This window comes from Anser cygnoides, chromosome Z (genome assembly GCF_040182565.1).
Source record: "Anser cygnoides isolate HZ-2024a breed goose chromosome Z, Taihu_goose_T2T_genome, whole genome shotgun sequence".
NCBI lineage: Eukaryota > Metazoa > Chordata > Aves > Anseriformes > Anatidae > Anser > Anser cygnoides.
In genome coordinates this window covers 50,910,653-50,931,566 of record NC_089912.1, presented here as the reverse complement: position 1 = coordinate 50,931,566, position 20,914 = coordinate 50,910,653, and the positions used below count along the sequence as shown (strand labels likewise).

Genomic DNA, 20,914 nt, shown 5'->3' with positions numbered 1-20,914 from the left:
AACAGTGGGTTTCTATTATTTGTCTGCTATTTTGAAGTGCTTTCATGGTCCCAAAATAGAAGTTCACCTGCCCTAAAATTGTAAAAATATAACTGGTGCCTTTTTATGGCTGTGCTGTTGATTCCTATAATACACCAATGATATTTTACTTTTCAGCAGTCTTTGCAGTTCTTGCTGCATAACTGTAACTACATTCCCATTTTAATATTCAGATATAAACAAAAAATTATCTTTACTGTGCAAATGAGAAATGCCTTTGGGATATGTAAAAGCCTCCAGGTATTTTCAAACAAGCCATTGTAAAAGTACATCTCATGTTAGTATACTTCCCAGCTATTTTAAATACTATTGATCTCTAGTATTATGTAAAGAGCATGCTATTTCTAGTTCATTGCCTTTTGAAACATTTTTTTTTTGATGATGAATTAAAAAAAAAAGGTGCTAGAATGTACCTTTTACAGGTAAATTCACATGTAAACTCAAAGAGAGTCAAAGTTCCGGTCATAGTATCAAAGGTTCTGAAACCTTTTGGAAACTTTCAGAGCTCTCCTTAGGACTTTTATAGTACATGAAATCTTGGAAGGTCAACAGATTCTGATTTTCCTTTAGGGGCTTCTAGATGACTCCTTTCCTTTCTTCTGAAAAGGAGGGTGTAACGGGGTCCATTACTTACCAAACTGTGGCAGTGATACAAGACCTAGTGGAGATATAAATGGAAATTGTATTATGCTAGGTGATATCCTTCATAATAGGTATATGTGGAAAACTTTCCTTAAATACATTTTTCCCCACCTAAATTCCGAGTGTGCTGTCTTGCAAGACTTAGCAAAGAGTGAGAATTAATTTATCATTTGCGGCCACTATGAGAAACAGTCCCAACCTAACAGTAGTGCCAGTAGTTGAGAGAGTTTTGTTGCTCTTGCTGGGGAGTTACTTCTTTCTAAAGGTGTACTGATAGAAGAAAACAGGGCTAAAGAACAAGTCATCAGATAAACAAAAAATTTGGGGGAAAATTATCATACGAAGTTAAGCTACATTTTGCTGCATCTTGTGGATAGCATATTGTTGAAATAATACGAGGTTGATATAGATTCCTCACTGATTGAAGATGTGCAGATGCACTAAAAATGACAACTACTTTTTATGGAAAAGGATAAGTGAATGCTTTGTATGTATGAGCAATATAGATTGATGCTAATTGAAAAATAATTAAAAAAAAATGTAACTTGCTTTTTTTGAAGGGATGATAAATAGCTTGCAGAAGTTTACTTAAACCACTTACCATTTTACTCTTGTGCAAATTAGTGGGAAACAGTATGACAGAACTAGGAAGTAAACAAGATCTAATGCATTTTTAAAGGTGATTAACAGTTTGTCACTCTGAGTTTAAAACAAAGTGGACTCCCTTGTTATTATCACTCAATAAAGTGGATGGAATAATAGAGCATAAGGGTACAACCTTTCTATCTAAGGTCAAATAATTGTGATTGTCTACAGTTGATGAAAGTTTAATATCCTGTTTCATTAAAAATTCTCAGAACATTGAACATAAGTCAACATTCCATGGAGAAGAAAGTATTATGCAGCTTGCATGTGTGCATATCTGCATATCGGAGCACAAAATATTGACATGATAATTGCAGTCAAGCCTGATTGAACAGTGGCCTCTGGGAATTCAGCTGGTGTTGTACCAACTGGATGGCTGCTCAGGACACAGTTTGAAATGCAAGGTGCAAGTTAGCACTTTATTCAGCACAGGCAGGCATCATTTAAAAATCCTTGGGGGAAACCCTGGTGATGTGCAGATGTTAAAGCAGTCTGTTCTGAAGTGCTGATATTTTAAACACTGTAAGAGAGTTGTGTATTTTAGATGAAAAATGTTTGCAAAATTATTAGGGAAAAATGTCACTTTATTTTCTTTACTACTCTAGTGTAAAAATACATTTAGTATTTTATGTGCATTGCTTAAAATAAGAAACAGGAATAAATCATCTAGCAAATTAAGTTAGAAATGGAAGAAAAATTATATTTCCATAATGATGCTTTTCCATTTTGTTATACATGCTAGATCTGGTTATATATATAGTTCTATAAATAATTTACTAAGGAAACAATCTCATTTTACAATTTTTTTTTGTAATCAGACCTTACGTTATTTCTGTTAAGAAACAAAGATAGACTTACTCAATTTTGATACAGAAAATATCTGCTGTCTCAGAGGAGTGCAATATGTATGCCATCAGTTTTAAGTATTTTTTTTTTACTCTGTGCAGACTAAATCTTTTAAGTACGATTTGTAATTATTAAAAGGAAAAGGAAAAAAATGAACTAATAATTATGTGCCATATAAAATGCATTATGAAGTATAAGGATCTTCTAGGATCAGAGGTGAGAATAAACTGTACTGGTAAATGAAGACTGTTTATTTCTGTTTTTTTTTTTTTTATCACAATAGGTTCACAGAAACAGGTCTCTAGTTGAAAGATAAAGGCATATCCTCTGTTTCTTCTAAACACTAACAGTACAACCACAGGGATTAATGTAAATTACAATATTGGTGTCATATTTATAGTAACATTGACTGTCTAATGTACAACTTCACTTTGCACATGGGCTGTTCATTGTCTATTTAGTAACAACACTGATTGTATGCACTTGTGTAAGTATATATGCAAAGCAGTTGGAAGTGTGAAGACCAGGAGAGATGACAGTTACATTAAATGGTGCATCGCAGCAGTTGACTATAATTTTTTAAAAAATAGGCATATGTTTAGAAGTGTATTTTTTATTATATAGGTAAAATACGTATACTATTAAAATGTTTGATGATCTGTTACCACATAGCTCCAAATTTGCAGAGTACTCTTAACTTTCTTAGGTATTTAAGGCCAAATCTGTAGAACCTGCTCTGGTTTTTTTTAAAAATCTTGCTATTTGTAAAACTGAAAGGAGGTATTCCATGAAACCTGTGAACAGGAGAATTGATTTTTTATTAGTTAAAATTATTTTTATTAAAACTATATAAAGATGGCATAATTGCATGTAACTCTAAATTATTTTTTCTTGAAAATGGTTAATTGCTTGACTGATTAAGACCTGTGGTAGGATACAAGATGATTCTCTTCCCAGAATGCTTTCACTGAAGATTCTAGGAAGCATACTGTCTTACATACTTCCCCAATTTTTTTTGTTTTGAAAATCTTGTGGTTTTTTTTTTTTGGTAATGATTATTCTGTTTTCACACCTCATTGTGAACACCTAAATGTTTCCTTATAGTCTAATGTTTCATTTTTGACAAGTCATTAAAAATGGGCCAAACCTCAAAATATTATCCTGTCCTGTTGTGTAATGTGTAGCACAACACAGGAAAATATCATATCAGGAAAAAACTTGAGCTTAAGAGTATTTTTTCAGTTTCTTCATTTTTGTGGAAAGCTAAATCTATATAATCTCTGTAACTAAATACAGCTGTGTTAAACATTTGAAATAGGTAGTACTCATGGGAAAACTGATTGGAGCTTAAAACTTGTACAAATTGACAGCCTCTCTTCACTCCATTTTTCATCCTAAAGAAGTCTGCAAATATTCTTAGCTCACATCATTATTGCTCATCAGTGGTTCTAATTAGCTAAACAGGAGTTTGTCTCAGTCATTGATCATCATCAGCTTCTTGACAGTGCCTGAATTTTTTCCCATATTCCAGTGGACCTTTTTTAATATGTTGGAAATACATAACGACTCAATTAATAAAGTCAGTTGAAGATTTTTCTACGTGTTTCTTAAAAGGAGGAGGAGATGACTGCAGTTCTTAGCTAATCTCATTTTAAGGCACAACAGCAGATCCAAATATGATATGTAACTTTCAGTAAGATTACCTTGAGTGTCTGTGGGGAGCTGTCCTGTAATGAGTATTGGAAGTCATCCTATGCCAGCAGGAGGAGCTGCTGATAAAGTTCCATATGAGATTTCAGTTTATGCTTTAGTCTTCTGAAGACATCCATCGTGTGCTTGCATTCTTAAAATTAGGGAATTAGTGTTTTTTTTTTTTTTTCTAGAGCTGTGTGTGGTAACTAATGAAGTTATTTTGGGGGACATTATACAACCTGCATAATCTTGAGAATCTGGAAAAAAACAACCCACCCCTCATAGCCAAAAAATCCTTGAATTTACATTAGATTTTTCCCATTTACCCCAGAGGGCTGTGTTGCCATTCAGAGGGACTTCGACAGGCTGGAGGGATGGGCCAAGAGGAACCTCATGTAGTTTGACAAGGGCAAGTACAGGGTTCTGCACCTAGGGAGGAATAACCCCTAACACCACCACAGGCTGGGGGCTGACCTGCTGGAGAGCAGCTCTGCGGAGAGGGACCTGGGAGTCCTGGTGGACAGCAGGATGACCATGAGCTAGCAATGCGCCCTTGTGGCCAAGAAGGCCAACTACTGTTGGGGTACATTCAGAAGGACATTGCCAGCAGGCTAAGGGAGGTGATTGTCCCCCTGGGTGGGGCTCAGCCCCGGTGAGGCCACACCTGGAGTATTGTGTCCAGTTCTGGGCTCCCCAGTGCAAGAGGGACATGGAGCTACTGTGGTGAGTCCAGAGGAGGGCTACAAAGATGATACAGGACTGGAGCACCTGTCGTACGAGGACAGGCCAAGAGAGCTGCCTGTTTAGCCTGGAAAAGAGAAGACTGAGGGAAGACCTCATTAATGTGTATAAATATCTGAGGGGAGGGTGTCAAGAGGGTGGAGCTGGTCTCTTTTCAGTTGTGCCCAGAGACAGGGCAAGAGGCAATGGGCACAAACTGAAGCACAGGATGTTCTGGCTGAATATGAGGGGGCACTTCTTTACTGTGAGGGGGACAGAGCACTGGGACAGGTTGTCCAGAGAGGTTGTGGGGTCTTCTTCTCTGGAGATATTCAAAACCCACCTGGATGCCATCCTGCGCAATGTGCTCTAGGTGATCCTGCTCAGCAGGGGAGTTGGACTAGATGATCTTCAGAGGTCCCTTCCAGCCTTGGCCATTCTGTGACTTGTGATGATGATCATGATAGATCTGTATTTTCAATCTTTGTTCCTTCACAGATTTTTTCAAAGTTTTCGGTTGAGGATCATATAAATAGATAAAATACAGAATTTAATTACAAATGTACTTTGGACAACTGGCGCTTCTGTGCATGTGTTTACATATGCAGGCATCTTTTTTTGCTTAAGTGATTAATAAAGGTCTGCTTTTTTTTCTCTCCAGTCTCACACTTTATTCTTAAAACCAATTTGGTGCAGCCTTGTCCTAAGTTACAGGGCTCTGTAAACTCTTGACTACTGATAAAACACCGGAATTAGGTATGCATACTATTTTTCAGTTCTCAGGAGAAATCTGTTTACTTGCCTGGTTCTTGATTGGTTTATTCCCTTTCTTCTCCTTCTCTCTTTAAGATGAAAAAAACACCTGTAGAATTCTTTTGAGACTTGCTTTGAGGTATCTGCCTTGACCCATCAGGTTTTCAGATCAATTAGTCTGTTAGAAAACAAGTTTAATAAATTTTAAAGTGATGATTGCATGGCTGAGTTAAGGGGTTAGTTAATTATCCAGTATTTGTGTTTAATTAGGCTTAGTTTTAAAAAAGGTTGGTTCTCTGAGAGGAAGTGTTGGTAAGAGGAGTTGGAAAGACAATGGCAGATTGTGGATGGTAGGTGAAGTAAGAGTGGAGAGAGCAATGGTTTAATTTAAAAATACAAAACAAAAACAGTTGAACTAAAATGGGGAGGGAAATAAATCACTCTGGGAGCAAAGCATGGATGGGACATTTCAGTCAGCAGTTGAGGTCAGGATTCCTTTGAGGACAGGAGGTAGCATTATTCAGTGGTTTGTGTGCTTTGTATTGTATCGTCCAACTCTGTGTTGGATGCATTACTATTCTAAGTATTTCATAGTATGGACTTACTTTTTTTGTTTGTTTGTTTTCTATAGCTTTTAAAGTTTTGGATCAAGCAAAGCAGTTATACGTACTTCTAATCTGAAAGTCTTGATTTTTTTTCCTAGTTGTAATTAAGAGGTGAAGAAACTTGGAGTACTGTAATATCTACAATTTAGTCAAATTAATATGATCTTCAGTGCATCACTTCATCATGGTGTATTGTCATTACAAGAGAGAGACAACCTTCCTCCCAAAATATTTGAGTTTTGTGTACTGCAAACATTATCTTTGAAAAAGACGTCTGGTAGCTGCTAAGGGTTATTGAGCAAAGAAGCTGAATATGAGGAAGCAATGGTAGTTTTAGACTGGAGCAGACTTTCGGCTCATTTTAGTTGCAAAATAACAGACAATACCTGTCATGAGCGGTAGACTTGTTTCAGGAACATGCAAGCTTATGTGATGAGCATTAGAGAAGTATCTACACTCTGAGTTTTTCTTATGCTTTGTTATTAAAATTACTGTAAAGATAATCTTATACTACAAAGGTTAATAAAATATTCAGAAATATTTTTTTCGAAACTTGATAGTTTGAGTTCTGGAAATTAGTGTTGCGGTTTAACCTTGGTAGGCAGCTCAGCCCCACACAGCTGCTCACTTACTCCCCTGCAACAGTATGGGGATGAGAATCAAAAGGGTAAAAGTGAGAAAATGGCACGGGTTGAGATAATGAAGGTTTAATGTGTAAAACAAAAACTGTGCAGCCAAGCAAAGCACAATAAGGAGTCCATTTACTACTTCCCAGATGCTCAGCCATTTCCTGGAAAGTAGGGCTCCATCGCACAAAGTACTTGGGAAGACAAACACCATAACTCCAAACGTCCCCCCTTCCTCTGTCTTTTCCCCCAGCTTTGTTACTGAGCATAACACCACACAGTGTAGGACGTCGCTTTGTTCAGCCTGGGCCATCTATCCTGGCTGTGTCCTCTCCCAGCTCCTGGTGCACCCCCAGGCTCCTCGCTGGCTGGGCAGTGTGAGAAGCAGTGAAGGCCTGAACTGTGTGTAAGCACTGCTCAGCAACAACTAAAACATTGGGACGTCATCAACACCGTTTTGGTCAAAAATCCGTATGAGCTGCTATGAAGAAAATAATGCCACTCAAAGTCAGTACAACTAGTTAGGTATTACTATCAGGGTGGGTCATTTTTAATTGCATGTTGAGTACTATGAGACCTCTTTGTTCTGTTTAGTCTCTTCCACTGCCTTTTTTGTCGCTAGATTTTTCTTCAAAAGGCATCACAGTGTAACCTTTTGGAATACATGAGATAACTTCATATTTACACATATCTCTGTAAGTGCAGTCCACTTAGTTCAGTTTTAGTAGGTATTCAAAGAGAAACTATGGAACACCATCTGCACAGCATGTTTCACAGCTCACATCTTCCTAGTGACATATCATGGCAATTCCTTGATGCTTGTGATTGCAAGAGATCTGCCTCTTTGAGGTTCAGGATCTGATATGCATTTTCCTGTTTAGTTTCTTCTGGAATACTTGTTGAATATTCATGTTTTCACTTTTCTCTCCTCATTACAGCTTCTGAATTATTTTATCTACAGAAATAGATTTCGTTATGCCATACAACTACTTAATATCCTAGACATTTATTTTTTCTCCTAGGTATGTGTAATTTAAATATGTATCTTTTCACGTAATTTTTCCTTAGTCTTTTTTGAATGCTACAGTGCATCAGTTCTGCTGTATTTGCAGTAGGAGATCATTTACTATCACTTACGAAGCCTTGAGACCTTGGTTTCCAAAACCCTTGCTGTAAATTCTATACCATTTTTATTTAATTCTTTATTTACTCAAGATCAGACTAGATATTTTAAGTCATAGAAATGTATTTAAAAGTATATGGTGTTGAAGGGCCTACAGGGACAGTGTTATTTAGCCCTTAAAATCACTCATGGAAGTAGAATACGCAGATAATGCTGGAGAAAAAAAATTGCCCGTATCTACTCCCTGTTACATAATACTTTGTTGCTTCAATAGATTAAGCTTTTTGAACACAGATGAATATTCTTATTCACTTTTGGTCAGATTTACAGAGTTAGGAACGCCACCCTTCCCTTCCTTTCTGCCTCTGAAAGATTCCCATTTTGGTGGGGCAAAAGCTGCACAAATAGGATTCTTTGCTTCTAGGGGTGGCTTATGTCTAGCAATAATGGAAGTTTAACTGTATAATGAGAGCAGGGATGATCTGAATGAGTTTCTGCTTATTTGCCACCTGTGGTGGTTGGGATGCCTGAAATTGGCCATTTTTCATGATGAGAATAGTATATTTCTCGGATCATTTGTCACAGATGCATGTGACAGGAATATCTGCATCCCTACTATTAAACCATTCCTTCTCTTTTTTTCCTAAAAGAGAAGCCTGTAAGCACAGTAGTATCTAAAACAGTTAAGAAACGGGATCACAACGTGATGAGGTGCTTCTACAAAGTGTTAGTGACTTATCAGCTGGTTTTCTGTGAAGTGTTGTGAAGATGATTATAGCCCTGCACTTATTACCACATTGGAGAGGCTCTGCTCCTTCCTATTACACAACCTTCCCAGTCTTCTTTATCTTGTAAAAATTATATATTCCATCCATGTGCAAGATAGTAAATGGTAAAATTGTCATCTATGATATTCAGAAAAAAAGGTTGTTTCAGACAGAAACGCAGTGTAGTTCAGAGAAGGACTTCACAAGTCCAAACAGCTTTGTGTGTCTCTGTTGCCAAGAATGGAAAAGCATTTTGTTCAGTCTGTAGACAAGTGTACTTTCTGCAGCTGGGGAGGAATGAGGCAGAAAATTTTAGCTATTTAAAAATGTATTTTAAGACCTCTTGCTTCAGTTTCTTTTAGAACAAAGTTGTGTTAGCTGTTTACAGATGTAATTTGCTGTCACTTGCCATATGCTCCCTGATTAATTCTGCAAGGCCTGTCAGTTTCAGATAATTTAATTTTCTGTGCTTTAAAATGACATTCATTATCAGGACATGAAAAATTCAAATGATTAACTGCAAATTATGACTAATAAAGTGTCTATTTTTTTTGTTTGTTTCCAGAGAAAAGCAGAAAGCTGAAGTCAAGGACAGAAAGGTATTAGAGATTTTGCAAGCCAAAGACAGCAAAATAGAAACCCTAGAACAGGTTAGTATTATATTTAAATAGAGCAGTCAAGAAACTTTTATCATTGACATCAAATTTATATTTCTTGAGATGCAAAAATATTTTGTTGTGTCTTAAGGTGAAAGTCACAGGTGATTCAGAAATTATAGCCTTCTGGTAAAGTGTCAGTTAAACTCAGAAGAGTTGTTCAAACAGTTGACCGTTCACTTAAAAAGTTCCTCTGAGTTTAGATGAAACTTCTTCTGATAAGTTTTAGTGACTTGGTGCCTTATTTTACTTCACAGAATGACCTGATTTTGGATTTTAATCTAATTGAGTTCTGACTAGGTTTCGGTTGTAATATGCTTTTGGTTGGAAAGATTTGCTATTCTGACAAGTGCTGTAAGCAAAAATAAAACATTTCTAGAGTAATGAGGACTAACCATTTAGTGTACTACAAGCAATACAGCTAAGTATTTTAGTGTTACTAACATATAACAGTATTAAGCTGTTACCATAAACTGTAAGACAATACTGGCAAATCTGAAGTGTCATACGTAACTGTTTGTCATATATATTTTTTATTGAACTGCTTGTTCAAAATAAAAATGAGTGCTGTGTATCAGCACAAAATTAAGTGAAAAACATATGGAAACAAGCTGTCAGTGAAATTGAGGAAACATGAGCTCATTTCTAAAAACTAAAATAATTATTTGAAAAATAATCAAAGCTGTTGAATTCTTCATAGGATTTGAAGTATTGTACATATGAAACCATTACAAACAAGCACTAAAAAGAGGCAGAATACCTTCCTTTTCCTCATAAATCTCAAATGACTTCCTTCTCCAAACTATGAGGAAAACAGAGTTTGCTTTTCATTACTAAGAATGTTAATAAGAAAAAAATCATGATTAAACCACGTGTGATTTGGGGGGAGAGAAAGAGAATTATAATTACAGATAACAAAGCTGATAGCATAAGCACAAAGGTCCAGAGTTTGTTTTCAGTTGCCTGAGTCTGTCCATTCCTGGGGATAAAAGACTGGCTGATAAATGTAGTTGTTTTTATAGAATCATAGATGGGGTGAGGTTAGAAGGGGCTTCTGGAGGTCATCTGGCCCAAAACCCCCTGATCAAGCAGGAGCCGGTCGCCCAGGACCACGTCCAGATGGCTTCTGCCTATCTGCAAGGAAGGAGAAACACAGCCTCTCTGGGCAACCTGTGCCAGTGCTCGGTCAGCTTCACAGTGGAAAAGCGCTTCATGATTGAACATCAGGACAGAGCCTCCTGTGCTTCCGTTTGTGCCCACTGCCTCCAGTCCCAGCACTGGGCACCACAGAAAGGAGCCTGGCTCTGTCCTGTTTGCACCCTCCCTTCAGGTATTTATTGGCAGTGATGAGATCCCCCCCACCCCGAGCCTCCTCTTCTCCAGGCTGAAGACTCCCAGCTCTCCCAGCCTTTCCTCGTGTTTCTTGTCGCCCTTTGTTGGGCTGTCTCTGGTAGCTCCAGGTCCCTCTTGTACTGGGGAACGCAGAACTGGACCCAGTGCTCCAGGTGAGGCGTCGCCAGTGCTGAACCAAGGGAAAGGATCACCTCCCTTCATGTGCTGACTGTACTTCCCCTCATGCAGCCGAGGATACCCTTCACCATTTTTGCCACAAGGCCACGTTGCTGGCTCATGGCCTGGTTGGTTTCCAACAGGACCCGCAGGTCCCTTTCTGCAGAGCTGTTTCTGCAGGTGAAGGACTCTGCACTTCTTCCCCTTGTTGAATGTCATGAGGTTCCTGGCAGGCATTTCTCAACCTTGTCCAGGTTCCTCTGGATGGCAGCACGACACTCTGGTTTATCAATCAGTGCTCCAAGTTTTTTGTTGTCAGCAATGTTAGGGTTTGCTCTGCCCCTTCAGCCAGATTGTTAATAAATTTTCTCCCAGTTCTGATTGCCTTTACTAGGGTCTTTCTTATTTGAAAGAGGTAACTTGTATAGTCAGTGGAATAAACTCGTTTCCAGAGTTTTCCTGCTTTGGATTTGTTCAAAAACTGATACACCTGTTGCCTGACAAGAAACACCACTGAGGTGTGATTCTTCATCCTTTTATTTTGTATTAGAGCAACGGTTAGAGTTTCTGTGGTTTTAGTTCCTCAATGGCTGTGGATGTGATTCATAATGCATCTGGTGCTTACATGTACATCATAGTTATTAAGCAGCAATTCATGACTGTTCCTGCATTTTTACCCTATCCTTAGTTGAAAGAAAAAAAAAGCTGTGTAAGACGCTTGTAGAAGTTTTTGTGCAGTAATGTGCTTTTAAGAAAGACTGCCTGCTGTGCTAGCTTTTGAACCTGTAGCATGCATCTCCATGAGATTGCTGTCTGTGGTTTCAGATCAATTTTGGAAGCTGAAATTGAAATTGATCAGAAATCTGAAATTGATTGTGTGCATTGAAGTTACTGTCTGCAAGTGGAGAGAGACTGGAAATGTAACTAGTACCAAGGAAAAGAGGCAGCCAAGGAAAGGACGGCTTGATAACATGATGCGAAGAATTAGCTGATGAGTAGAACAGAAGCTGCTTTTTCCATGATAGTGCCTGCTGAAACACGTTTCAATAGAGCCATTTCATGTAGTTTCCAATATTGTATTATTGACTCATGGAGTGGATTGTGAAGGGCACTGGTTGGTGTCAGAGGCCAGTGCTGTGTATTAAAGCTGTATACAACGCGGGTAGCATTCTGGCCTTGCCTCATCTGTTTCGTGGGATGTCACCAGATTGCAACAGAGGGGGATTGTTTTCTGAGTTTGCTGAGTATTCATGGTGGCTTGGACCCAGCAGGTAATCAAAGACTTGAGCTGGGATAGAGAACAATATAGTGAGGAGCATTCTCATTTATTTTGTCTTTCTGGATTTTCTCATTCTTTGTTTATTTAAGGAGAAATGACATTATTTGTGTAATTAACATACAAATGTATTGCTTATGAAAGTGTCAGTTTTGGCAGTAATAACACTGAAAGTTCTGTTCTATAGAGAACAACAGCAGTCTACCAGTCTGTTACGTCTGGGAACGTGGGATTATCCAGTCTTTTTTTTCTGTTGTTTTCCCTTCCTTTTCATGCATCACATTGGGATATCAATTACAACAATAACATTTGTCACAAGAGTATTTATTTACTAGGAATTTGAGTGGCCACTGGTCAGCTGATTGTACAAATCCATGCTGCAAGTGGGAAAAAAAGCAAATAAACAATGTATCTCATAGTTTGACATGTAAGCTGATGTTGCTGCCAGAAATAGCAACAAAACCCTAGAATGAAATTCTCCTTCTCTTGTATTCTGCTTAGACTTTGTCCTGACATGCCTAGGAGCCCATTTAAAATGACCATAAATAGGAAATCATATTCCCCACACTGTAGATGAGATGCCTATAGTTACTTAATACTGAGAGCTAAATTAGCTTTATTTGTACTGAGATGTTTCAGCTGGCTGAAGACATCCCTTTTTTTTTAGGATATTACTGAAAATCTACAAAAATAATTACTTTAAAAATGTGAGTACGGTCTTTAATCAGTTTTGATTAATTTAATCGAGGAAAATAATGCTCCAATATTCATAAGAACAGGACTCATGGTTTTAAGTGTAAAAATTTATGTAAGTTCATTTTTGCAAAATTTCTGCTGTCTGATAACTTCTCTGTGAGAACAGAGTATATCCATTGACCTTTTATGTGCGTTAGCATCACTCATTCTGATGTGCACCTTTGCTAAATTAAAATAGTGTAATATTAGATTTAGGTAAATGTATGACTATTTCTTTTCATGAGTTTATCGCATATCTGCATGTTTTTATAACACTTTAAATGTTATGTGAAGCACTTCAAGGTGTACCTTTTGAAGGTTCAAATAATGTAGTATTCATTGAAGTACTTATTAATTGGTAGTATTTTCATCTATTATTGCACATAACTCTGAAACAAAACATGTCATGTTTGAACTTTCCATATTATTTTTCCCTTTGTTCCTCCTTCTGTTATTACTGTCTTTGTAACTCACTGATCAGTAACTCTTGGTAGTCACACCTGTGCCTTACCTGGTGTTGTGTATATATATATCAATTATTCTAAATGCTGTGTGGTAAAAATCTCACACCTTTTAGGATGGTGGCTAAATTGCTATACCTGTCTTATCGATGACATTTTTGTTTTGTATGACTAATAGCATTAAGTCATAAAATCAGAATCATTTAGAATCGAAAAAATCTTAAAGATCATCACCTACCAAGTCCCTTCACTAACTCACGTCCATTAGTGCCATAGAATCATAAGTCACTGTTTGAAAACTCTTTCCTTAGTAGTGTTGCATCCTTGCCATGTAGTTTCTCTGTGTTTCAAGGAAAAGAATGTGTAACTACTGCCTTTATGTGGATACAGCACTTTCCTACAGTTATGGTTACTGTTATTCCGAAGACTGACTGCTGCAGGTATCTTTTTCATTCTCCTTTTTTCTTTAAAAACGTTTTCTTCCTGGTGTACTTAATGTATAATGTTTGTATGTCTTAAATCTATCACTGTTGCTGTCTTCTGTGTCTTCCACCCCCACCCCTTCTGTTAAAATAAGGTGAGGTTTTGCAATAATACATTCAAATTTGTGACTTTTAAACTACTAGTTTAGAGGACAGTGTGGGAGCAGGAAATTCAGTCTTTTGCCATTCATGCAATAGATTAAAATATCTTCACTTGTTTTCCTTAGAAGATAAAATTAAAGATGAGCAAAAGTAGCAGTAAACCTTTTTTGTCTTTATAACATTGTTAATTAATTAGGTTTCAATTCTGATCTGGTGGAACTAAAGCTAATCTTTTTGTCCTAGACCTTGTAAGGTTTCAAACCTTATCAACCGATTATACTCTAGAGGGGTTAAAATAGTACTAGCTTGCCTCATTATCTGCACTTGAAAATCTTCAGCTTGCTGTGCAAATCTGTATTAAAGCCCCTTTAATGGGTCCAATTGAAAGAAGCATAATTCTACCTTTAAGCATTAATTAATGCTAATAAATTTTTCTTAACTTTTGTACTTTCACCTGACTGTATTTTTCTTTGTAATAAAATGCTGTTACTAAATTAAGACAAATGTATACACACACATTATTACCATCTTAACATTTTATTTCCAGTAGCAGATAACCTTGATTATTCTTATGTAATGAGGGACATGAGAATAATTTCAGTAATAGGGAGTTTGGCTGAATGTGTCAGCGGTGATGAGATTATGTGGAGTTTGTAAACTCATGCAAAAAAGTTTCTCCAGTGAATGAGATTTATAGATAATGCAAGTGAACAATATCTGAGGACACAGACATTTTTTTTTCTTCAAAAAGTTTTTTTAACTCAAGTTGTACCTTGGAAAATAGTTCATCATTCAGTGGTGGAACCAGTTTGTTAGATGTAGCCCTTTCAGACCTCACTGGTGAATTATCATGTGTCTTTGTGTTTTGCTGCTTGCCATCTTCTAGTTAGCATTCTCATAAAATTAAGGGAAAGAAATCTCGTTAAGGAACTGGCCTGAGTGAGAAAGACAAGGGGGAAAATATATTTCTATTTCAAATACTTGAATGTTGCTGATTTTGGTTTATTGATATGAGGCTACCTGAGGTAGGCAGTGTGATGACTATGGCTAATACCTGTGGGCATGTTTGTCTGAAGAAATTAATAAGCAGTAAATTACAATGTGCCTTTACAGCTCATTAGTACTTTTGTGTGAATTCCCAACAGGAATGCTTTCTCTGCAAGTTGAAAATGTGTTTCTGTGTGCTAGCTTACTCAGTTCTGAGGAAGGAGTTCTCCCATTTAATCTACCAGAGAGCAGCTATATTGGGTGATGGTACAGGTATGCTGTAAAGCCACACTTGATTTCCATTAATTTGCCTGAGTGGCCAAGCCTGAAGTTGTCTAAAGCTTCTTGATCTTTATTACTCTGCCTGCCTGTTCTAAGTTGTGTTTTTAGCCTGAAATGACAGCTGCACGCAGATTAGACAGGAAAAAAGTACAGTGAATGAAGAAAAGTAATGTTAATTGTCCTGTGCCAGTCCTACTGGTGTGAACTGCTTGATTCTTGTGTTAGCAAAGCTCAATATAAGTCTGGAAAGGAGTAAGAGAGATTTTTCTGTGGGCCTCATCTTTACGATCTTGTTTGTCCTCTAGGGGTTTGAGGTATAGTTTGAGAATTTCCTGTCCAATTCAGGTAAGAACAATTATCATGTAGCCAATCAGAGAAATGTTGGGATAGCCTTTTTTATAGAGATAAAAATGAATTCTAAAGTAATTGGAAACTGTTTATACAGTAGAAGAAACTGACTTCTTAACTGTTTAGTGTATTATGTTTGCTTTAGTGAAACACTTTTTTTTTTTTTTAATTGTAAAATCAGTATAGCAAGTGGGTGAAGCTGGATTTTATTGCTCCCTTTAAGAACATTGTTGATGAGGAATCTTTTCATATATCATGGCTTCTTACTTGAATACAGGCAGATTTGCTCACATTTGAGAAAACCCTTGTTCCTTAAGGACAGGGTAGCAGAAGGCAGCGTGCCCTTTGAGTTGAAGTACTGCCCACATGAATCTGCTGACCACACATAGGAAGGAGCTTGTCAGAAAAGTTGATCATAGCAACAGCTGTTCTTTATTTACTACACCTGATCTGGCAATGTTGATGTATGTGAGTGTAATGAAATATTGCTGTGTCAGGAGTAAATGCTCGTAGGTGTCCTTTCCTGCAGAACTCGTAGTCATTACACAGTTCCAAAGACAGAGGCTATCTTGCTCTGAGGACCTTCTGCAGTCCTTGCAGAGGAGGGCAATGTAGAAAAAATACCCAGTTCCATCAAGATCATGCTCTGCAATGAAGAGAAGAGAAAAAAAATCAGCGAATTATTGGTTTTCATTTGGAATTAGTGGGCTGAATAAGGGGTAAGGAGATATTTGGGATTTTCTGCTGCCTGGCCTAGAGGGCTGGGCTGCATCATTTTTAATATGTATCTGCTAAGGAGAGGTGGAGGAGTAGAGAATGTGTCACTGTGTTTTGTGATCTGGGGGTTGGCCTCTTCTCACAGATAACTGGACTAGAGGGAATGGCTTCAAGCTGTGCCAGGGGAGGCTTAGGTTAGAAATTAGGACAAATTTCTTCTCAGGAAGAGCAGTCAGGCATTGGAACAGGCTGCCCAGGGAGGTGGTGGAGTCACCGTCCCTGGGGACGTTCAAGGAGAGGTTGGACGTGGTGCTCAGGGACATGATGATATTGGTGGTAGGGGGATGGTTGGACCAGATGATCTTGGAGGTCTTTTCCAACCTTAATGATTCTGTGATTCACTGTGCTGCTTTACAGTACAGTTTTTACAGGTCCCATAGAAAATCCAGTCTGACCTGATGCTGAGAACCACTAGACAAAAGAGGAAAGGGGATTTATTCAGAGCAGCTGATGGTTAAAGTGATGTTAGAGCTGTGGCAAGATTGTCAGTATCGATTATATTGTCAGTGTTAGTTATCCTGAGAGCTGTCATATCCTCATTAGAGGAAAATGGCCCATTAATCTTTAAATCTAGCAGATGCATTACTGCAGTACATGCTATACTGGGAGAGATGCTGGTTTTAGTGTGAAGCTACAGCTTTTCTTTTTAGCAGTGCTGCTTCATTTCCAGACTAGTGTGTTCTTGTGAAAAGGTTCCCCTTCTAGGGCAGGGAGCTTGTGCATATGTTGTTTCAGATATGGCACATCTATTGCACCCATGCCAGAAACAGTATTTGGCTCCCACTGTCAGTACAAAAACAGCTGCTGGCAGTGCTTGCCTTATGCCACTGCAGCAGAAAGAACAAGCAGAAGTGATGCATAAGATTGTAGGAGATGGTAAGAAGTGAGAAAAATTGTGTAACTTTGTTTCTAATGAACAAGGTAAGGAAAGTGCTGTGAAGTAGTTGTAAAGAGCATCTCAAATGGAACACAGTGGTGCATGTCATAAGGTTTTGTCAGTGCTGTCATCTGCTTAGCAGATTTTTGTCTAGAATTTGTTCTTTTGCTGCTAGTGAAAGCAAGACGCTAGAGTTGCAAAACTACATGATGTTGCTACATGAAGTCCCAGTGTATTTCCACCACATGTTGAAATACTGAGAAATTCTGTTGGGTGGTATAATTAAGATAGCAAAATTTTCCGAAGATACCCAATTAATCACATCAGACAAGTCTAAAGAGCACATGGGGAACATAGTGTTCATAATGGATTATACCGTTTGACCCTTACTTAATCTATGGGTCAGGTGAGAATTCAGGTGCAGGACCAACTAGTGGCAGAGGAGCAAGAATATATTCCCCACCTGCAAAATGGCATCAGCTGCTTATATTTCTGATCTGCTTCTCTGTAGAGCCATTTCACCTGGTACACTTAAAACAAAAACAAAAAACAAAACCAACCTTCTTTACAGGATCTTCACTTACTTTCCTTCCTCCTGAAAAAAAAAAGACCTACCTTGTTTCTTTAACACATAAATGGTAGGTAAACACATTTGAATGGACAGCGTTTTCAGCATTTTTTTTTATACATCTCTAGGTTATGTTTTATTTCACGTCTATTATTGATAGAAATAGAAGTTTTAATATTCTCATTAATGTTGGGAATGGATTTCCTGATGTCTTCTGGCAGCTTCATACTTCTTTTTATTAGGTAAATCCTTTTAAATTGTTTCTTCTTGGGGAGTCCTGGAGCATGGGATGGGATAAAGGAGAACAAACAAACTTTTGGTGCTATGAAAATCAAGTGGACTCCTGCACTTCAGTTTCCCTCTCCTTGCTGTTTTTTTTGTTAAAGATTTTTATAGCTTAAGGGCAAACATGAAAAGCAGGAATTAATAGTGAGATATGTGCTCATAATACTGTTGCACAAGTTACATTTTTATTCATTATACACATCAGTTGTTTTTTTACCTTGTTTTTTCTGTCCTTGTTAGGAGACAAGTTCTAAGTTGAATAGGTGTTTGTGAATGAAGGGATCATGTTACTATAGAATCAGGTAGCACTGTCAGCATTTGACTTTTGGAGCTGTATGGATTTAAAAATAATTACATTTTGTATCATAACTGGCTAGTGTCATTTTGACTATGAAAGGACAGCATACAGATTGCTAAGTGCAGCAGATGACTTCTATAACATACGGCTACCTTTTCATGAATTATTTACGTAGAACTTCTGGTCATCCTACATCTGAAAATAATTAAAGAATCTAATGAATAGTCATGAGATGAAAGTGGATTTCTTTTGTTTGATTTTATTTTTTTCTTTTGTGCTCTTTCTGTGGGAGAACTATCTGAATATGACTAGGAATATTACTTGTTAATCATACTTCTGAGTGTTCAAGTTTAGAACAATGAAGTTCAAAAAATATAAAGAGAAATTTGAGAAAACAAGGAAAGATGTGAAGTGTTGCCAGTACATTTTTAATGGCACCTAGTTAATTTGCAGTTCATGCCAGAAGAAAGGAAAGTTGGAAGCAAGGGGAGAAAGTTAGGACTGTGGTAAGCTGACCTCAAGTACTTGGTGACAAAAGGGAGAAAATACGTATGTAGAAGTTGAAGGAAAAATTTTGAAGAGAGGCATTTTAAAAGAGAGAATAATAAATTTGCGCTTACTTAAGTTATAATAAAATAAAGTAAATTAATTAGTAAGTTCATTTTGTTTGAGGTCTTGGTATTTCATAAAAAGTCATCGTTTAGGAGTTCCTCATCAGTTCCAGTTACCTTGTTATCATTCATTTTTATCTTTTATGTAGTACATAACAAGAGTACTGCTGCACAGTGAAAGCTTCTTACAAAGAATGTGAACCAAGAAGTTACAGAACTTGATTTTTGTTTGTTACCCAAAAGACAGCTTTTACCATTGGTAGTGGAAATTGAATGCATGTCCCTTCATTTCAGTCATATATGGAGACTTAATATCGAGTTGTAGAGACTTAAGGCTTTTCATTAAGTGCTTCAGCAGCCTGTTACAGAAATCAGGTGTGTTGTGGCATTTGTGTTTCATTAGTAGCAGCAATGAAGAATCACCTATTGGTAGGTGTCTGAGTTAACTTATTGATATGAAATAAAACGCACTCTTACCTACATTTTGTGAACCTGCATAGAGGCATGTAGGGAGTACTGATAACAATCTGGTAACATTTTACACTGCAGTACCATGAATAATCTTCCTCCACTCCAAAATGTGGAAACACTTACATAGTAATAGCACGTACAACTCTTGTTTCAGAGTCCTTTCTGCATGCTTTTTATGTAGTGATTAAAAATATTTCACTGAAGACTAGAAGTTCAATGAGGATATCTCTAAGAACATCAAACAGTCTATTACTCTTGGTCATTGCATATGCTGATACTCTTTTTGAAAACAGACATCTAGCATTATTATGTTACTTTCACTGTCTTGCACAAGGTAGTATACCGTCTAAATTCAGGCTGCATAAAAATGAATTTCAGTTTAAAAATATATCTTTTTGTTTATATATTCACAATAAATATTGACAGAAAATTGTAGCAAGATACTGACATGACTCTGATGTGCTTCCTTTCAGAGCTAGGAGAAAAAGAACTTTTTCCCTTTATCTCTTGATCTGCAGCTTAGCATGTGATTTTGCTTCCCTTGCTGATTGACATGAAAGTATTTAAAATAAAAGTAGTTATTTCCAGTAAATAACTGGATATTGTTAAGGAAAAACAAAAAAGAAAAAAAAAGAAAAACAAACAAAAAAAAAACCACCTGTATTGTGTTGTGGCTAAAGAGGTACCATGAGAAAAGGTAAAAATGAGTTCTGGAACAACAGTCTTCTTGAACATCAGAAGATGTGCTCCAGCAGCTCACGGTTTTTCTTTGTATGTGCTGTTGCCTGGAGCATTCTGGGTGCCAACAGTATACAAGGGATACTGTTTGATTCTTCTCAGTGAAGCAAAAGGGTATCAGCAGATTCCTTTGGTTTTCCGTTGAGCGAATTCACTTGTAGAATACAGTTTTATTTCGTGTATTTGGAAGCTTGTCTATGGAAAAATCTTCGCACGTGTACTCTAGTTGTCTTAGTTACATATATTTTTGTATAGTTCTTGGGCAGGAGGCTGTCAACAGCCTATTGAACTTTGCTTTTGTCCTGTTGTATTCAAACAAGCACAATTGCAGTCAATGCAGAATTTTAAGATTGTTCTTCTGTAGCATTAACCTGTCTTTTATGCTATCTAGACAAAAACAGTAGATACAGTGGGAATAGATGAATTCCTGATGAGTGTTTTTATCCGGTGAAGTCTGTCAAAATAACCTCATGTGGGAGGTTGCCCCGTGTGTTTGATCACACTTTTTTTTTCCTGCTGTTTCACTTGCCTACCAGAGTAGGATAGTCTTTCAGGAACACTGATTGTTTTCTCTGCTTTAAGAAATCAGTCTTTACTCTATTATTCTTACAAGGTAATTCATGGGTTGAGGAAATAAAGTGCAAAAACAGCTGCCCAGGCAAAGGCAGATGATAATTTGCTTAATTTTCTGTATCTTAGAAATTCTTCTTCATGACCCTTATTTCTACCCAGTCATGGCTCCTGAGTAATACTCCTGTGTTGTTTTTTTTCCCTGTTCTTTATAAGTGTGTGAAGTGAGCAGATATGAGAGTAAAAGTTCATTTCATTTAGAGGAAAAGATAAGAGCATACAAGATGGTAGCCAGGTAATATGCTTTGAAACATAACAAGATTTTTTTTTCATGCAGATATAGCTTACCTAAATAATGTTTCACTACTGCTGCAGTAGTTGACTTTGTAGACCATTCAGGTGAGTTTACTGCACGGTGATTGA

At 37.3% G+C, this 20,914-nt stretch overlaps 1 protein-coding gene across 5 annotated transcripts in view; it reads left to right on the top strand.

Annotated features, from left to right (window-relative positions):
• CNTLN (centlein) overlaps nt 1-20,914 on the top strand; it is a 208,095-nt gene that overhangs the window by 23,490 nt on the left and 163,691 nt on the right. For all 5 annotated transcript variants that reach the window (XM_048051337.2, XM_048051338.2, XM_048051336.2 and 2 more), the window contains exon 3: nt 9,024-9,108. In XM_048051337.2, coding sequence (XP_047907294.2) covers nt 9,024-9,108 — 85 coding nt within the window. The remainder of the gene's footprint in view (nt 1-9,023; nt 9,109-20,914) is intronic.